This window comes from Garra rufa, chromosome 15, assembly GCF_049309525.1.
Source record: "Garra rufa chromosome 15, GarRuf1.0, whole genome shotgun sequence".
NCBI lineage: Eukaryota > Metazoa > Chordata > Actinopteri > Cypriniformes > Cyprinidae > Garra > Garra rufa.
In genome coordinates this window covers 33,206,803-33,223,090 of record NC_133375.1, presented here as the reverse complement: position 1 = coordinate 33,223,090, position 16,288 = coordinate 33,206,803, and the positions used below count along the sequence as shown (strand labels likewise).

General features: G+C 43.7%; 1 protein-coding gene across 1 annotated transcript; it reads right to left on the bottom strand.

The window, feature by feature from the left end:
* Positions 1-12,697: 12,697 nt before the first annotated feature.
* Positions 12,698-14,863, bottom strand: LOC141287441 (N-acetyllactosaminide beta-1,3-N-acetylglucosaminyltransferase 3-like). Its single transcript, XM_073819592.1, has one exon. The coding sequence runs from the start codon at positions 14,861-14,863 to the stop codon at positions 13,703-13,705; it is 1,161 nt and encodes a 386-aa protein (XP_073675693.1). The 3' UTR covers positions 12,698-13,702.
* Between the last annotated feature and the right edge of the window lie 1,425 nt (positions 14,864-16,288).

Below are 16,288 nucleotides of genomic sequence, written 5' to 3'. Positions count from 1 at the left end.
AACGAAATCATCATCATCATCATCATCATCATCATAATACAATCAAATCGTTTCTCTTTTTTTTCTTTCGGTTAGTATTTGGATTTGCATTTATTCATATCCTCTGGGTCTGAGTGCAGTTATTGGAGACAGATTAAACATGATGCTACAATTGAAACCGTTACATTAAAATACTTAAAACAGTGTATTTCTATAACTTCAGCAGCTTGTAGACCCTCCTTTATGTCAGGACTGTGGCGAAGGCAGCGCGGACAATCGCCTAGCTCGCTCACATCACATGTAATCATATAAAATCATATCGTTTTTATGACATAATATGTCGTTTTAACAAGACAAGATCTCCGTTTCCTATTGTGCTTTACCAGAAAGTGTCACAAATGAACCGAAACAAAAGTCAGAATTGCGAGATATAAAGTCGCAATTGCGACTTTATATCTCGCAATTCTGACTTTATAACTCGCAATTGCGACTTTATATGTCAGAATTCTGACTTTATAACTCGCAATTGCGACTTTATATCTCGCAATTCTGACTTTATAACTCGCAATTGCGACTTTATATGTCAGAATTCTGACTTTATAACTCGCAATTGCGACTTTATATCTCGCAATTCTGACTTTATAACTCGCAATTGTGACTTTATATGTCAGAATTCTGACTTTATAACTCGCAATTGCGACTTTATATGTCAGAATTCTGACTTTTTTTCTCGCAATTGCGACTTTATATCTCAGAATTCTGACTTTATAACTCGCAATTGCGACTTTATATGTCAGAATTCTGACTTTATAACTCGCAATTGCGACTTTATATCTCGCAATTCTGACTTTATAACTCGCAATTGCGACTTTATATGTCAGAATTCTGACTTTTTTTCTCGCAATTGCGACTTTATATCTCAGAATTCTGACTTTATAACTCGCAATTGCGACTTTATATCTCACAATTCTGACTTTATAACTCGCAATTGCGACTTTATATGTCAGAATTCTGACTTTATAACTCGCAATTGCGACTTTATATCTCGCAATTCTGACTTTATAACTCGCAATTGCGACTTTATATGTCAGAATTCTGACTTTATAACTCGCAATTGCGACTTTATATGTCAGAATTCTGACTTTTTTTCTCGCAATTGCGACTTTATATCTCAGAATTCTGACTTTATAACTCGCAATTGCGACTTTATATGTCAGAATTCTGACTTTATAACTCGCAATTGCGACTTTATATCTCGCAATTCTGACTTTATAACTCGCAATTCTGAGAAAAACAGTCGCAATATTATTATATTTTTTTTTTATTCAGTGGCGGAAACGGGCTTCCATAGCGGGCGGGTTAGTTGAAAACGTCGGTCGGCTTCGGGTTGTTTATACATTGACCCGCGCATCACTGGTAAATTTATAAATGTTGTAATTGAGATTTTCTCACTTCTGGCTGGCTGCTGTTCTTCCATCAGTTTGTCCTTCTGTGACGGCGCTGATGTTGACGGCCCCACAGCGTCTTCGGCCGCATCTTCCACCGCGTCTTCGGGCGTGTCTCTGGGCCTGGCTCGGCCTCTGGCTCTGCTGACTCGAGCAGGTAACTTGTGGAAAATCGGCATCCGATGACCCCTTAACCAAACACAGATCTAAAAATACTGTTACACATCTGTTTCTCATCTGTTTACGTTCGCTTAAAGGAGAAGTCCGGTGTGATATTGACCTAAAGTGTAATGAACAGAGGCGGAGTGGGGCACTAAAATCCACCAGGAAAATTCTGACCGCACCGGCCCCCCTGAAAATAATACTAAATCTTTTTTTTTTTAATCTGGATGAAGACCCAGATTATGTTATGTTTCTTTTTGTTTCTTTGTGTCTACGCATTTTGGGAGGATTTTGGAAGGATTTACCGGATATATGAACCCTGACCACTAGATGGCACTAGACAAATGCACATTATTGACAATAAAGTGTAGGTTTAAAGCTTTTATGGGTTTTCCATTAATAAACAGAAGCTGAAATAAAACATTTGTATATATTTGGGAAAAGGAACTATGGATAGTTGGATGAATTTCCCTTTGGGGATCAATAAAGTATCTATCTATCTATCTATCTATCTATCTATCTCTCTATCTATCTATCTATCTATCTATCTATCTATCTATCTATCTATCTATCTATCTATCTATCTATATATATATCTGTCAGGTTTATGTCTGTGTTTTGTCCTGTTCTGTCATGTTTTCCAAGTGTTTTTCCCCCCATGTTTCTAGTTCATTTGGTTTAGTCCTTGTTCTCCCCCTTTTGGTTTAGTCCTTTTGGTTTAGTCTTGCCCATATTTGTATTTCCCCCTCGTCATCTCGTTATCTTGTTTGTGACCACGCCCATGTTTCTGTGTATAAAGTCTGTGTCTGCTCACTCCCCAGTGTCCGTCGATGTATTGTTACATGTGATCATTGCTTGCTCCCGGTTTTTGTTTGTTTGTTTGTTTGTTTGTTTGTTTGTTTGTTTGTTTGTTTGTTTGTTTGTTTGTATTAGTTTCAGTGTTTTGTTTAATAAAACTGTTTATATTCATTTATTCCGGTTCACCTGCTTCATCTCCACTCCTCCACTCAGCCAGATTGTGACAGATCGACGGACCTATGAGAAAATGACCTGGGCTGAGGACAAACTATGGAACCTCCAGCAAGGTGAGCGTTCGCTGGAAGAATATGCGGAGGAGTTTCTGAGTATTTACCATCTGGTGAGATGGAGTGATAAAATGATCAACGCATGCTTCCAGATGGGACTCAAAGATGATTATTTGTTCCAGTTGATTACTCCAAATGATTGCTACCGTCCCGTAGCAGATTTTGTAAATTTCGTTCTCGATTTGTGTGGTTCCTCGTTCCAAGTCATGGTGGAGGACAGTAATCCTCCTCCCATCTGGAAGCCTGTAATCACCCCATCTCACCAAAAGCCAGAACCCTCCGCATATGGCCACCGCATCAGCACCCAAGATGGCCGCTGTGTCAGCTCACAAAATGGCCGCCACGTCAATGTCAGCTCACAAAATGGCTGCCATGCCAGAGTCTGCAGGCAAGATGGCTGCCAAGCCAGAGTCAGCACCCAAGATGGCCGCCATGTCAGAGTCTGCTCACCAGTTGGCCGCCATGTTAGTATCTGCTCTCAAGATGGCTACCATGCCGGAGTCTGCACGCGAGATGGCTGCCACGCCAGAGTCTGCATGTAAGATGGCTGCCACGCCAGAATTTGCATGCAAGATGGCCTCCGTTCCTGAGTTCCCGGCCAAGATGGCCGCCGTTCCTGAGTTCCCGGCCAAGATGGCCGCCGTTCCTGAGTTCTCGGCCAAGATGGCCGCCAAGCCTGAATCCCTGGCCAAGATGGCCGCCGTTCCTGAGTTCCCGGCCAAGATGGCCGCCCAGCCTGAATCCCTGGCCAAGATGGCTGCCGTTCCTGAGTTCCCGGCCAAGATGGCCACCAAGCCTGAGTCCCCGGCCAAGAGGGCTGACATTCCTGAGTTCCCGGCCAAGATGGCCACCAAGCCTAAATCCCTGGCCAAGATGGCCGCCATTCCTGAGTTCCCGGCCAAGATGGCTGCCGTTCCTGAGTTTCCGGCCAAGATGGCCGCCAAGCCTGAATCCCTGGCCAAGATGGCCGCCGTTCCTGAGTTCCCGGCCAAGATGGCCACCAAGCCTGAGTCCCCGGCCAAGAGGGCTGACATTCCTGAGTTCCCGGCCAAGATGGCTGCCAAGCCTGAATCCCTTGCCGAGATGGCCGCCGTTCCTGAGTTCCCGGCAAAGATGGCCGCCAAGCCTGAGTCCCTGGCCAAGATGGCCGTTGTTCCTGAGTCCCTGGCCAAGATGGCTACCAAGCCTGAGTCCCCGGCCAAGATGGCCGCCAAGCCTGAATCTGCACCCAAGATGGCTACCGTCAAGTCAGAGTCTCCGCTGGTTCCGCCCAGCCTCCCAGAGTCTCCGCTGGTTCCGCCCAGCCCTCCTGTGACTGCGCCGCCAGAGCGCCCTCCAGGGACCGCTTGCCCAGAGCTTGCTCTTTCAGAGTCTCCACTGGAGACGCCCAGTCCTCCTGAATCTGAATCCCCTGATCAGCCATGGCCACCTGGACTGTTTACCCGGCCATGGCCACCTGGACTGTTTACCCGGCCATGGCCACCTGGACTGTTTACCCGGCCATGGCCACCTGGACTGTTTACTCGGCCATGGCCACCTGGACTGTTTACCCGGCCATGGCCACCTGGACTGTTTACTCGGCCATGGCCACCTGGACTGTTTACCCGGCCATGGCCACCTGGACTGTTTACTCGGCCATGGCCACCTGGACTGTTTACCCGGCCATGGCCACCTGGACTGTTTACTCGGCCATGGCCACCTGGACTGTTTACCCGGCCATGGCCTCCTGGACTATTGACCCGGCCATGGCTTCCTGAGCCCCCAGATCCGCCATGGCCTCCTGAACTATTGACCCGGCCTGGAGACCAACCCTGTATCCTGTGTCCCCTGTGTCCCTACCTAGCGGTCTCCAGGGCGCCCACCCTCCCTCCCCTATGGATGTTATTAGGCGCGAGACGCGCCTTTGGGGGAGGGGGGGGGGGTAATGTCAGGTTTATGTCTGTGTTTTGTCCTGTTCTGTCATGTTTTCCAAGCGTTTTTCCCCCATGTTTCTAGTTCATTTGGTTTAGTCCTTGTTCTCCCCCTTTTGGTTTAGTCTTGCCCATATTTGTATTTCCCCCTCGTCATCTTGTTTGTGACCATGCCCATGTTTCTGTGTATAAAGTCTGTGTCTGCTCACTCCCCAGTGTCCGTCGATGTATTGTTACATGTGATCATTGCTTGCTCCCGGTTTTTGTTTGTTTGTATTAGTTTCAGTGTTTTGTTTAATAAAACTGTTTATATCTACCTATCTAATACAACAAGCCATTCAACCACTGGAAAACCACAGCACTTTCAATAATCTTGTAAGGAACCAGGCCCAGCTCCAGATAAAAAGGGTGGGTCGAGGGATATTCAAGGTGGGCCGGGGGTTATGATGGGGGGGGGGGGGGTTACATTATTTTATTATTTTAAAGAGAGGTAAAAGCATATTTTAAAATATTGTCTCAAAATTTAGTACACTATAGATTAGTACACTATACACTATCTTTAGAAGTACTAAATAATTTTTAGTATATTAAGTATAAAATTACTGTGTGAAAACAGAGTTAGTATTTAAATGCATTATGGAAGTGCACATTTTTTCCATTTGGGGTAGTTGGTGTTACACTGTCTCGGTTCTATGCTGATTGCTGATTACATTACTCGACCACCGCTGCAGCACCTTCACTGTCATTTTGCATTTTTATAGAAATAAAAATAATTTACTGCAGTTGGAAAATGTAAGCTACAATTCCAAACTGAAAGAATCTGACTACAGGGTTACCAGGTCTATTTGACATAACTAGCCCAATTGCCAGTCAAGAACAACCTAAAATAGCGCACTGACCATATCCCAAATATCAAAACTTATATACTTCATTTCCATATCTAATATACACATTTTACAGTTGTGCACATTGATCATAAGCACAGCTCAAAGGCTTCCTACCAGTTAATCGAGTTTACACACTGCCTCTGAAACTTTCGTTTTTTTGATTTTCTGCATTTTCGGATCCATAATAGGCCTAAGCATTTTGATAAGGATGGCGAATATGAAAAAACTAAAAAAAAAACGCACACGAAAATCCAGTATACAATGACTTTTAGATTTGAATGATCACGGCTCGAAAGTAAAGAGATGACAAAAATAGACTGGAGGATTTGCTGCAAACTTGTGCTCACTGACAAATATCTATTATAACATGTGCTGCTCCCTTTACACAGAATGTGCGTTATTGCAAAATCGAAAGTAAACAGCGCAAGCACTCATTTAAAAGCGATTTCTATACCCTGCATATTGAAAGTGCGAAAATTTTATACAATATTACAATATTTGCGGGTGCGCCGATAAGAAAAAAATATGGAGCTCAACTAAATATCGCTAAATATTTTGTGATTGGCTATTTGTGATTGGCTATGTAGTGTGGGGCTCGGGTGGGCCAAGCTTCTGATTCCACGGGCCTGTAAGGAACTATAGAACTAAGATCATTCTAGAAAGAGCTTTGTGATTGGATGGAAATTTCAAGCATCATGTAAGGACATGCAACTGATATTAATATTGGTTGGACTTTTAGGGGGGAGTATGTGGGAGTATTTGGCTGCTATTCACTGAGAATTTAGTAACGTCAATGATTCTAATAAGCTCAGGCCGGTCGCGTTCGCCTTGTGCCCGCTCAATTTGTGATCCGCTGTGTAAATCCTTCGGCCGGCCGACCGGAAAAAGTCCCGGTCGTCCCTATTGCCTAATGAATCATGATACCGAGTGTGAACTTACCTTTCATAGCTCATCACGGCTTGTCCCCTGCACTCCGAAATCTGGCGCTAGTTAGCCAATGCTAACAACAGGTTGTCGTTGAGGGTGCCTCGGGCATCGGACTAGCCATGTAAATAAATCACTGTTTTACACCATTTACGAGGCACAAAGTAGCTCCACACTCCAAACTTCTCGTTTTAAATGTCAGGGCCCTTGGAAGTCTACCAATGAAGTGTGGAACTACTTTGTGCCTCCTAAATGGTGTAAAACAGTGATTTATTTACATGGCTAGTCTGATGCCCGAGGCACCCTCAACGACAACCTGTTGTTAGCATCGGCTAACTAGGGCCAGATTTCGGAGTGCAGGGGACAAGCCGAGATGAGCTATGAAAGGTAAGTTCACACTCGGTATCATGATTCATTACACTTTAGGTCAATATCACACCGGACTTTTCCCTTAAGACAAAAAACGTTGTGTTTACGAGGATATGCTGACGTATTTTGTGCATACAGGTCAATAAATGTGAAAGAGAAGTCAGTTCCAGGCCGGAACAACCTTTTCTGCAGTGGAAATGCACAGAACTGTTCCAGGGCGGACACAGGTTGGGAACCCACATCGGGACCGCTGTTCTCTGTGCTCACACTTCAGATGTGTGCGCAAGTTCTTTTTCATTCCTGCACTTAAATAGTTTAAAAATCACATTAAAATGCGAACGCAGGAATCGTTAAGCGGAATCGAAATGCATGGAACCCGTTTCTCAATACCCTACCCTGTTGAAAAAAACAGCTGGTCCTTTGCTGGTTAATGCTGGTCCTTTGCTGGTTTATGCTGGTCCTTTGCTGGTTTATGCTGGTCCTTTGCTGGTTTATGCTGGTCCTTTGCTGGTTAATGCTGGTCCTTAGCTGGTTTATGCTGGTCCTTAGCTGGTTTATGCTGGTCCTTTGCTGGTTTATGCTGGTCCAGCATAAACCAGCAAAGGACCATCTTAAACCAGCATACCAGCATCAAAACCTACCTAACCAGCATATGCTGTTTTTTTTTCAACAGGGAACCCTAGTAACAGGCAGAAGATTTGAAAACAAGACGACTTGTTAAGGTGATTCTGAGTCGACTCTTTCTTGTGAGGGATATTATCTTTATTTATCATGCAATTTTTTAATTAACAGCTTTGCAGACTGTTTACACTGAAGGATAGCTACATTACAAACTGCAAAAAATATATTTTTTAAAAACATATATGACCTGCTCTTTAACAGAAAAACGTCCTTAAAGTCCACGAAAGTCCTTTATGAATGATTTATGAAATGTCTTCTGAGAATTTACCACTCAATGAAACAATGAATCCGCTTTCTGCTATTGTTGTCTACTCTGGATTAAATTGTGCCCAGAATAGTTCCCATTGGGAACAAAGAATGGCCCTTCTCTTTGTCGTTGTTGTCCCGTAACTTAAACTGGGGAGGGGAATTCATGATTTGATTAAGTAGTTAAATGCTTGACTTGTTTCTCTGAAAGTCTATTCATGCACAAGTGTTAATAAAAAGCCCGTTGGCTGAATTCTTACAAAGGAATCATTACTGGTATGCAGGGCAATCCACCTTTTTCTTTAGAACAAAGCTGCGTTTAGATTACAGGAGGAACTTCCGGCTTGGGGAAGTTCCACTCAAAAAGACTGAAGCAAAAAATTTCAAATCATAAGGTTGTGCTACAAATAATCCTTATCAGTCAGTTTGACTGAAGCAGCTATCCATTTTACTTATATTCTTACATCTCTTGCCTGGTTTGTTCTCACTTATGCTTTGAAATGTAATCGACTGCCATTTTCACTTCTAATCTCTATTAGCAGTGTTTCCTGGAATGTTTCTAAGGCAGGTGATGTTAAATACAATAAATATTTGTTATCAGAATGACAGAAATCACTTTGAAATATTATCACTCAATGTTCCAGTTAATTAACATTAAACATGTTCTTTTATAGTAATTTTGTAGTGTAGGTTTTGAACCTGAAGTCTCACACATTACCAGAAAACAACTTTCTTCCACATTCAAATTAAGGTGGATAGATTCTATTTTCACTATGTTAAAATAGCAGGATTTTCTGCTATTTATACCTCTTATTATCACATCAGTATTGTAGTACATTATAAAACAGTATGCAATAATAACATATTGAGTGTAAATAATCATTTTAATTCAAATTATTAAATGAATGTAACCTTATTGGGACAATAAAGCCCTCCCTACACCTACCCTAACCCTACCCAAAAAAGCATTTTTAACTTTTCGATTATTTCCTTCATTTTTATTTAAAATAAATGCCTTTCCGATGTGATTTGAAAAGGGAGAAAAAAAGTTTGGCAAAAGGCGGATTCGAACTCGGGTCTTCTACACCATTAAAGCTGATGCTTAACAATTGTATTTTGTAGTGTAAATAGATGCTCTGAAAAAGTTTCTTTGCATTTTTTAAAGGATTGGCGCACAGACAACAACCTTGTCAAACCTATAGACAAGTAATCTTTAACCCTGCTCCTGGGCTACATTTACACTGCAAGCCTTAATGCACAGATCCAACCTTTTGACCATATCCGATTTTTTTGGCCTGTCTGTTTACATTCACTTTAAAAATGACTGTTATCCATCTTTGTTAACATTAATTCCTGCTCAAAATGATTGACAGTGATCGCTTTACTATTGTCACATCCACACACACAAGGAGAAGGTAAGTATATTTCAAGGTATTTATTAACAGACGTGCACACTTCAAACAGGTGAAAACAGGTGAGTATAGACTTCGGTATCTGAGTCTTCAAACACAGTCCAATAAGGTAAACATAAGTTCATAGGCAATCGCCAGCAAGAGCAACAGTCACTTCCCTTAAAGTGGGTAATATGTGTTTCACAGGTTCACCCAGATGCAGTCCGTGAAGAGCACAGGAGAATCGAGAGAAGGAGGAGAAGATCCAAGGAGAGGTGTCCATGTAACTTTGATTCCAGCCGGTGAGTGAATGGCAGAGGCAAGTATTTAAAGGGAGTGGTGATTGCTGGTGCAGGTGACGGTGATTAGAACTCTGGTGATGGGCGTGGTGCAGTGGGGATTGGCTGATTGATGAAGGATCGCAGTGATTGGGACTGAGGGAATGTGCTGAGGGTGTGACATTATCTCCCCCTCCCGGTAGGCGCGTCTCGCGCCGTGATGGAAACACCAGGGAGGTGGGGCGGGTGCCCTGGAGGCCGTTCCGGGGCAGGACCTTGCTGGGTTGGGAAGGCCTCCAGGGCGGAACAGGAAGCCATGGCGGGTCAGGCGGCCATGGCCGGACAGGCAGTTCGGGTGGCCATGGCGGGTCAGGCGGCCACGGCCGGACAGGCAGTTTGGGTGGCCCTGGTAGGTCAGGCGGCCATGGCCGGACAGGCAGTTCAGGTGGCCATGGCTGGGCAGCCCCCATGGCCTTGGCCTCAGTCCTCGGCCCGGCCACGTTGGCCAGGAGTATATGGCGCCCCCCCAAAATTTTCTTTGGGGAATTCAGGGGTTTGGAGGGACCGTTTGGCAGAGTGGGCTCTGAAAGGCTGGACAGGACCAGCGGAGGCTCTGGAAGGCTGGGTTGCACCAGTGGAGAGTCTGGAGGACTGGACGTAACCAGCGAAGGCTCTGGAAGGCTGGATTGCACCAGCGGAGGCTCTGGAAGGCTGGACGGGACCAGCGGAGGATCTGGACGGCTGGACGGGACCAGCGGAGGATCAGGAAGGCTGGGCGGAACCAGCGGAGGCTCAGGAAGGCTGGATAGGACCAGCGGAGGCTCTGGAGGACTGGACGTAACCAGTGAAGGTTCTGGAAGGCTGGATTGTACCAGCGGAGGCTCTGGAGGACTGGACGTAACCAGCGAGGGTTCAGGACGGCTGGACGGAACCAGCGAAGGCTCTGGAAGGCTGGATTGCACCAGCGGAGGCTCTGGATGGCGCTCTTGAGGAGCAGGCTCTGGACGGCGCTCTTGAGGAGCGGGCTCTGGACGGCGCTCTTGAGGAGCGGGCTCTGGACGGCGCTCTTGAGGAGCGGGCTCTGGACGGCTGGACGACCCCAGCGGAGATTCAGGAGGGCTGGGCGTCTCCAGCGGAGACACTGAAGGAGCTAGCTCTGGGCGAGCGGTCACTGGAGGGCGCTCTGGCGGCGCAGTCACTGGAGGGCGCTCTGGCGGCGCAGTCAGCGGAGATTCAGAAGAGAGGATAGGGGCCGTGAACTCCATAGGGAGAGCCATATCCATAATATTAGTTTCATCCCTTTTGGTCGGAGACTCAGGAACATCGGCCATTTTGGTCGGGAAAACAGGAACATCTGCCATCTTGACAGGGAACTCAGGAACATCGGCTATTTTGGCCGGGAAAACAGGAACATCTGCCATCTTGACAGGGAACTCAGGAACATCGGCTATTTTGGCCGGGAAAACAGGAACGTCGGCCATCTTGGCCGGAATATCAGGAACATCGGCCATCCTGGCCGGGAAATCAGGAACTGCGGCCATCCTGGCCGGGGAATCAGGAACTGCGGCCATCTTGGGAGCTGGCATGGCGGCCCGTACTGACCTCAATGGTGGGTCTAGCACGCTGGCCATCAGGATTGGCCATGACGTTGGAGGGCTGGCCGCGAGCTCCGGGCTGGCGAGGAGGGAGGAGCTATTGGTGAGGTATGTGGGGAGTCCAGGCGAGGAGTAAGCCGGTGAGACGTGCTGGGTTTCGTAGAGGGTTGGACGAGGAAACTTACCATCACTCTTTATTTCTTTAACCTCGATACTAGAGCCATTTATATAAAGAGTGAGGTTGATTAGTTCAATCAAGGAGAAATCACATATGGGGGAGGTGCATCGGATTGTTTCCTCATCCAGTCCAAACCGAAACATCACAGCAAGAGTGACGTCGGGCCAGCTCACCCGATGGGAGCGCTCAAGGAATTCCTCCACATACCACTCCAATGTCTGCCCACCTTGCCGTAGGCTCCATAGCCTGTCCTCAGCTTCAGACAGTTTTAATGAGTCGGGAGAGGCACCGGTGAATGCTGCGTTCGCCTCCATGAGTGAGCTGAAGGAATTTCTTTTTATGGGCTGGAATCCTGTCACGTCCACACACACAAGGAGAAGGTAAGTATATTTCAAGGTATTTATTAACAGACGTGCACACTTCAAACAGGTGAAAACAGGTGAGTATAGACTTCGGTATCCGAGTCTTCAAACACAGTCCAATAAGGTAAACATAAGTTCATAGGCAATCGCCAGCAAGAGCAACAGTCACTTCCCTTAAAGTGGGTAATATGTGTTTCACAGGTTCACCCAGATGCAGTCCGTGAAGAGCACAGGAGAATCGAGAGAAGGAGGAGAAGATCCAAGGAGAGGTGTCCATGTAACTTTGATTCCAGCCGGTGAGTGAATGGCAGAGGCAAGTATTTAAAGGGAGTGGTGATTGCTGGTGCAGGTGACGGTGATTAGAACTCTGGTGATGGGCGTGGTGCAGTGGGGATTGGCTGATTGATGAAGGATCGCAGTGATTGGGACTGAGGGAACGTGCTGAGGGTGTGACAACTATGCACATGGTAGACCCTCGGGTTTTAAATGGCCATGCTATTAAAACAATTTATATAATTCAGGTCGTGTGGCAATTATTTTCCAGCATGGACAACAGCTGTCATGGATGTTTTACAGCAATCTGACTGGACGGATAAAGACTGGATAATAACGTTTTTTTAACGCTTTTTAAAAGTTGGAATCTCGTAATTACTACTGTACAAACCTAAATGCAATTATGGTGTTACAGGGAGCATCTCTGCTATAAACTGAACATGTAATATGCTTTTGTTTTCACAAATTTGCATTTTTGTAGTTTACACTGAGACAGTAATGATACAAATTTTAAAAACATGCATTTTTAAACCCCTTTTCAAAAGTTTGCAATTTCAGGCCCTTAAAACAATGTTGTCATGTAAATAAATGGCCAAAATGCATAACATTTCATTCATACCCTTAGATTTACTTATCTATCAAATGGCTAAGGTAAGATGTCAAGTAAGGTAAGAAATCAAGGTAAGAAATCAATGAAACTGTATAATAAATATGTATTTATTTACTTTGCTAAATCACCAACAGCACAAAAAAACCCTGCGAATAATAAATCCCTGGATTTACAATCTGCTTTAGTGTTGTAAACATATCCAGTATTCATAGATAAAAATACAGATAACAGGAATTGCTCGTACTTCTTTGGATCTCTGGTGCATGAAACAGCAAAGCAAACAAAGGGAATAAAGCCACATTTACATGACCGACACTATGAGTAAATGTAATATTTTATATTTTATTTTATTATTATTTGATTTCACAAACAGTTCTTAGGCAGGAGAGCTCTGTCAACTTCATTAAGATTTCACAATGTGCATAAGTTGCAAACATAGGCTATCAAAATAATTTATATCCCAATAAAAGTTTACATGAACATAAGCTTCTCTGTAAAAATACATTACACAGTATTCATCAGTAAAACATGACATTAAAAACACTCAACAAAGGCAGACATATCCTAAAACTCAAGTAAAAGTAGCTTATAAATATTTGTTATTTGTTACAATACAGCACTGTACTTATATACTACACAATCTCAGACAAAAACACTACACTACAAAAAGGCTGTCACTGAAATGGTACCCTTTCAAAAGGTACTAATACATACGATTTAGATACTAATGTACCTTTAAAGGGGACATCAGATGCAAAATTCACATTTTTTAAATCCCCAAATAACCTAAACAATCTCAATTATCAAGCCGTTTTGATTTTCTGAGAAGTATGATGTCAAACTGCTCAGGCCCCGCCCACAACATCTGACAGACTATCCTGCATTATCCTTATTATCCTGACTATCCTTAACCAAAGTATGTTCTAGACATTTCACGAAGATCCTAGAAACATACCAACTTGTGGAAAATGGGCATCTGATGTCCCCTTTAAGATACTATATGCACCCTATAGGGGTAAATAAAAAACAGAAGTATTACTTTTGAAAAGGTACCACCCTAGTGCTTTTGTGCTTGTGTTTTCTAAGAGTGCACTTAATTCCCCTGATAAAATTAGATTTTAAAGAACAAGATATAGATATTTCTATACTGAGAAGCACTCTCTGATCATTGAAAAACAACCGTAAAGACCCCAAAGACTATAACATTTATTGCTGAGAAAGAATCAACCACCTTTTTCATTTCAGTTAAAGTGCAATACACCACACCACGCCAAAACTAATTTATGTTTGGACATACTTTAAAAGTAATCACACATCCTGATCATTTTTATTCTAGATTTAACAAGGACTTTGTCTTTCCACAGTGCAAATGTGGGTTTTGTATTTCATTCCACATCACAAAAATCATGTGCGGCAGAAATCTGTGGACTAAAATGATTTCTCTGTAAAAGCAAGGGTGAAATTTGTCAACATTCGGAGCGGGGATATGCAGACCAGCGGTCCTTACGCCAAGGTGGGATGCAGGTTTGAGGCCAGCCTTTTCCAAACACATTCCCATGTAAACATCATCAATGGGCAGCAGCTCTATAGAGTGAGACATTCTGTAGATCGTTTTGGCCGTGAAGCTGGAGAGAAGAAAGCCTCCTCCGCCACAGTACGGAGGATACCTTTTAGACTCCTGTACCTGCACCGGGACATAGTATTTACTTGAACGGTGTCTGATAGGACCTACGTTCTGGATGAGGTGCCCTGTAAAGAGATGTTTACTTCCATCATTGCCCTTCTGACCTTGAAGATACTCAACCATGTTAAACGTATTAGCAAAGATGTCATCGTCTCCATTTAAAAGAAATCTGGCATCTGGGCACCATCTTTCCATCCACTCAAAGAAAAGGATCTGCTTCAGTGTGAGGTTGAAGAATGAATCATGGAAGTCCCACTGTAAAATGTCCTTGTTCTCACTGTTCTCCATCTGCAATAGCTTATTTAACCTGCGCTTCTCAAAGCCGGTTCTACTCGTTCCACTTACGAAGACTCTGCGGATCCACACACCTTTGTGCTGTCTTTCCTTAGCCCATGTTTTCCGCAAAACTTCCCGTCGCTCGTAATTCTCTGGAGAACTCTTGATGACCAGCAGAAGGAAGACATCTGCAGAGTTTTGGGGTCCACCACACTTATCAGGCACGTCAAGAAGGATGGGAAAACTCCTGCAGTGTCGGTAAAGCAGGAAGTCTTGGATATGCTTTGGCAGAGTAGAAAACCCAGTCACATTATAAGCAGACACATTCTGCTCACAATACGAAGATGAAGGCTGGAGAGTTTCGAATATGGACAAATCGTTTTGACTTTGACTCGTTTGGAGTATCTCATTTACGTCTCTGCTCATCAATGTCACGTCATTTTCAAAGTCATTTTTGTTCATGATCAAGACCAGGCACACAACACCTGTCAGAACTAACGCTACTGTCTGCAAGTTTTTCCTTCTCATCTTTGCACCTGTTTAAGAACAGAGACACAATTCATTTTAATGTTACTCAGATACAACACACGTGGGAATAATTACATGTATGTACAGTTGAAGTCAAAAGTTTACATACAACCTTGCAGAATCTGCAAAATGTTAATTAATTTACCAAAATAAGAGGGATTACCCAAAATGCATGTTACTTTTTATTTAGTACTGACCTTAAAAAGAGGTTTACATATAGTCCACAAGCGAAAATAATATTTGAATTAATAAAAATGACCAGGTTCAAAAGTTTACATACACTTAATACTGTGTTATTACCTATATGATCCATAGCTGTTTTTTTTTGTTTTTTGTTTAGTAATAGTTGTTCATGAGTCCCTTGATTGTCCTGAACAGTTAAACTGACTGCTGTTCTTCAGAAAAATCATTCAGGTCTAGTTTAACTTTTACTTCTAATGTTTGTTAAACAAGTTTAATATAGGCAATATGTATAACCTATGTATTAAAAGCGATAAACCAGTTAATTTGTAAACATTATTTCATGTATGAAGTAAAAAAAAATAAGCTAGTATTATAGTAAAAATAAATCAACATATTAGCTGAGTTAAATAAACAACCTGTCATGTATCTGGTCTGTCTTCTCATCATGAACTCTTGCACACACATTCTGGACTGCAATCCCCATAAGCCACTGCACCAATCACTGCACACAGCTGCTCCTTGTTTCCCACTGAACTGATTGCTGCACACACCTGTTTCACATTTACCCACATGCATTTAAGCTTCACACACACACAGCCACTCTGCGAAGTCTTATTGTTCCTATGGTCGTAATTCTAAGCGTTTCTTTCTGTGTTGGATTTCCCGTGTATGACTCTGGACTGTGTACCCCGTTATTGATTCCTGCTGCCTGCCATTGCGACCATTGCTTGAGTATTGAACTGTTTCCCGGATTACCTACGTTGTTCCTGTTTTCTGGTGTTTACTCTTGCCTGTTGACACATCTCAATAAATGCTGCGAATGGATCCGCACGTCTCTGACCCTCCATGTGACAGAAGACTTCGCCATTACAAGGATCCAGCAGCGAGTATGATGTCATCCGGTTCCAGCACGAACTCCACGGTACAGATCATGCTTCTCAAGCAGGGGGAGCGGACTATTGAGGATTATGTCATGGCCTTCATCGAATTGGCAAATCTGTCTTCCATGGATGATCACTGCCTAATGATTTTCTTCCGTGGAGGACTCTTAGAGCCATTGGCTTCCCTCATGCCCATGATTGAACCTAACTGGACTTTGCAATATTTTGTGGACATTGCTCTGCAAATGAGTGGCTCTCTTTTTACTGTGGGAATCAAAGAAGAACACAACAATGTTCCCACAGTAAACACCAGCTCAGAGCCCGTTCACAAGATGGCCGCCCCTCCTGAGCCTGTTCATAA

Coding starts and splice junctions, on each gene's coding strand:
- LOC141287441 (XM_073819592.1), bottom strand. CDS start 14,863: ATGAGAAGGAAAAACTTGCAGACAGTAGCGTTAGTTCTGACAGGTGTT.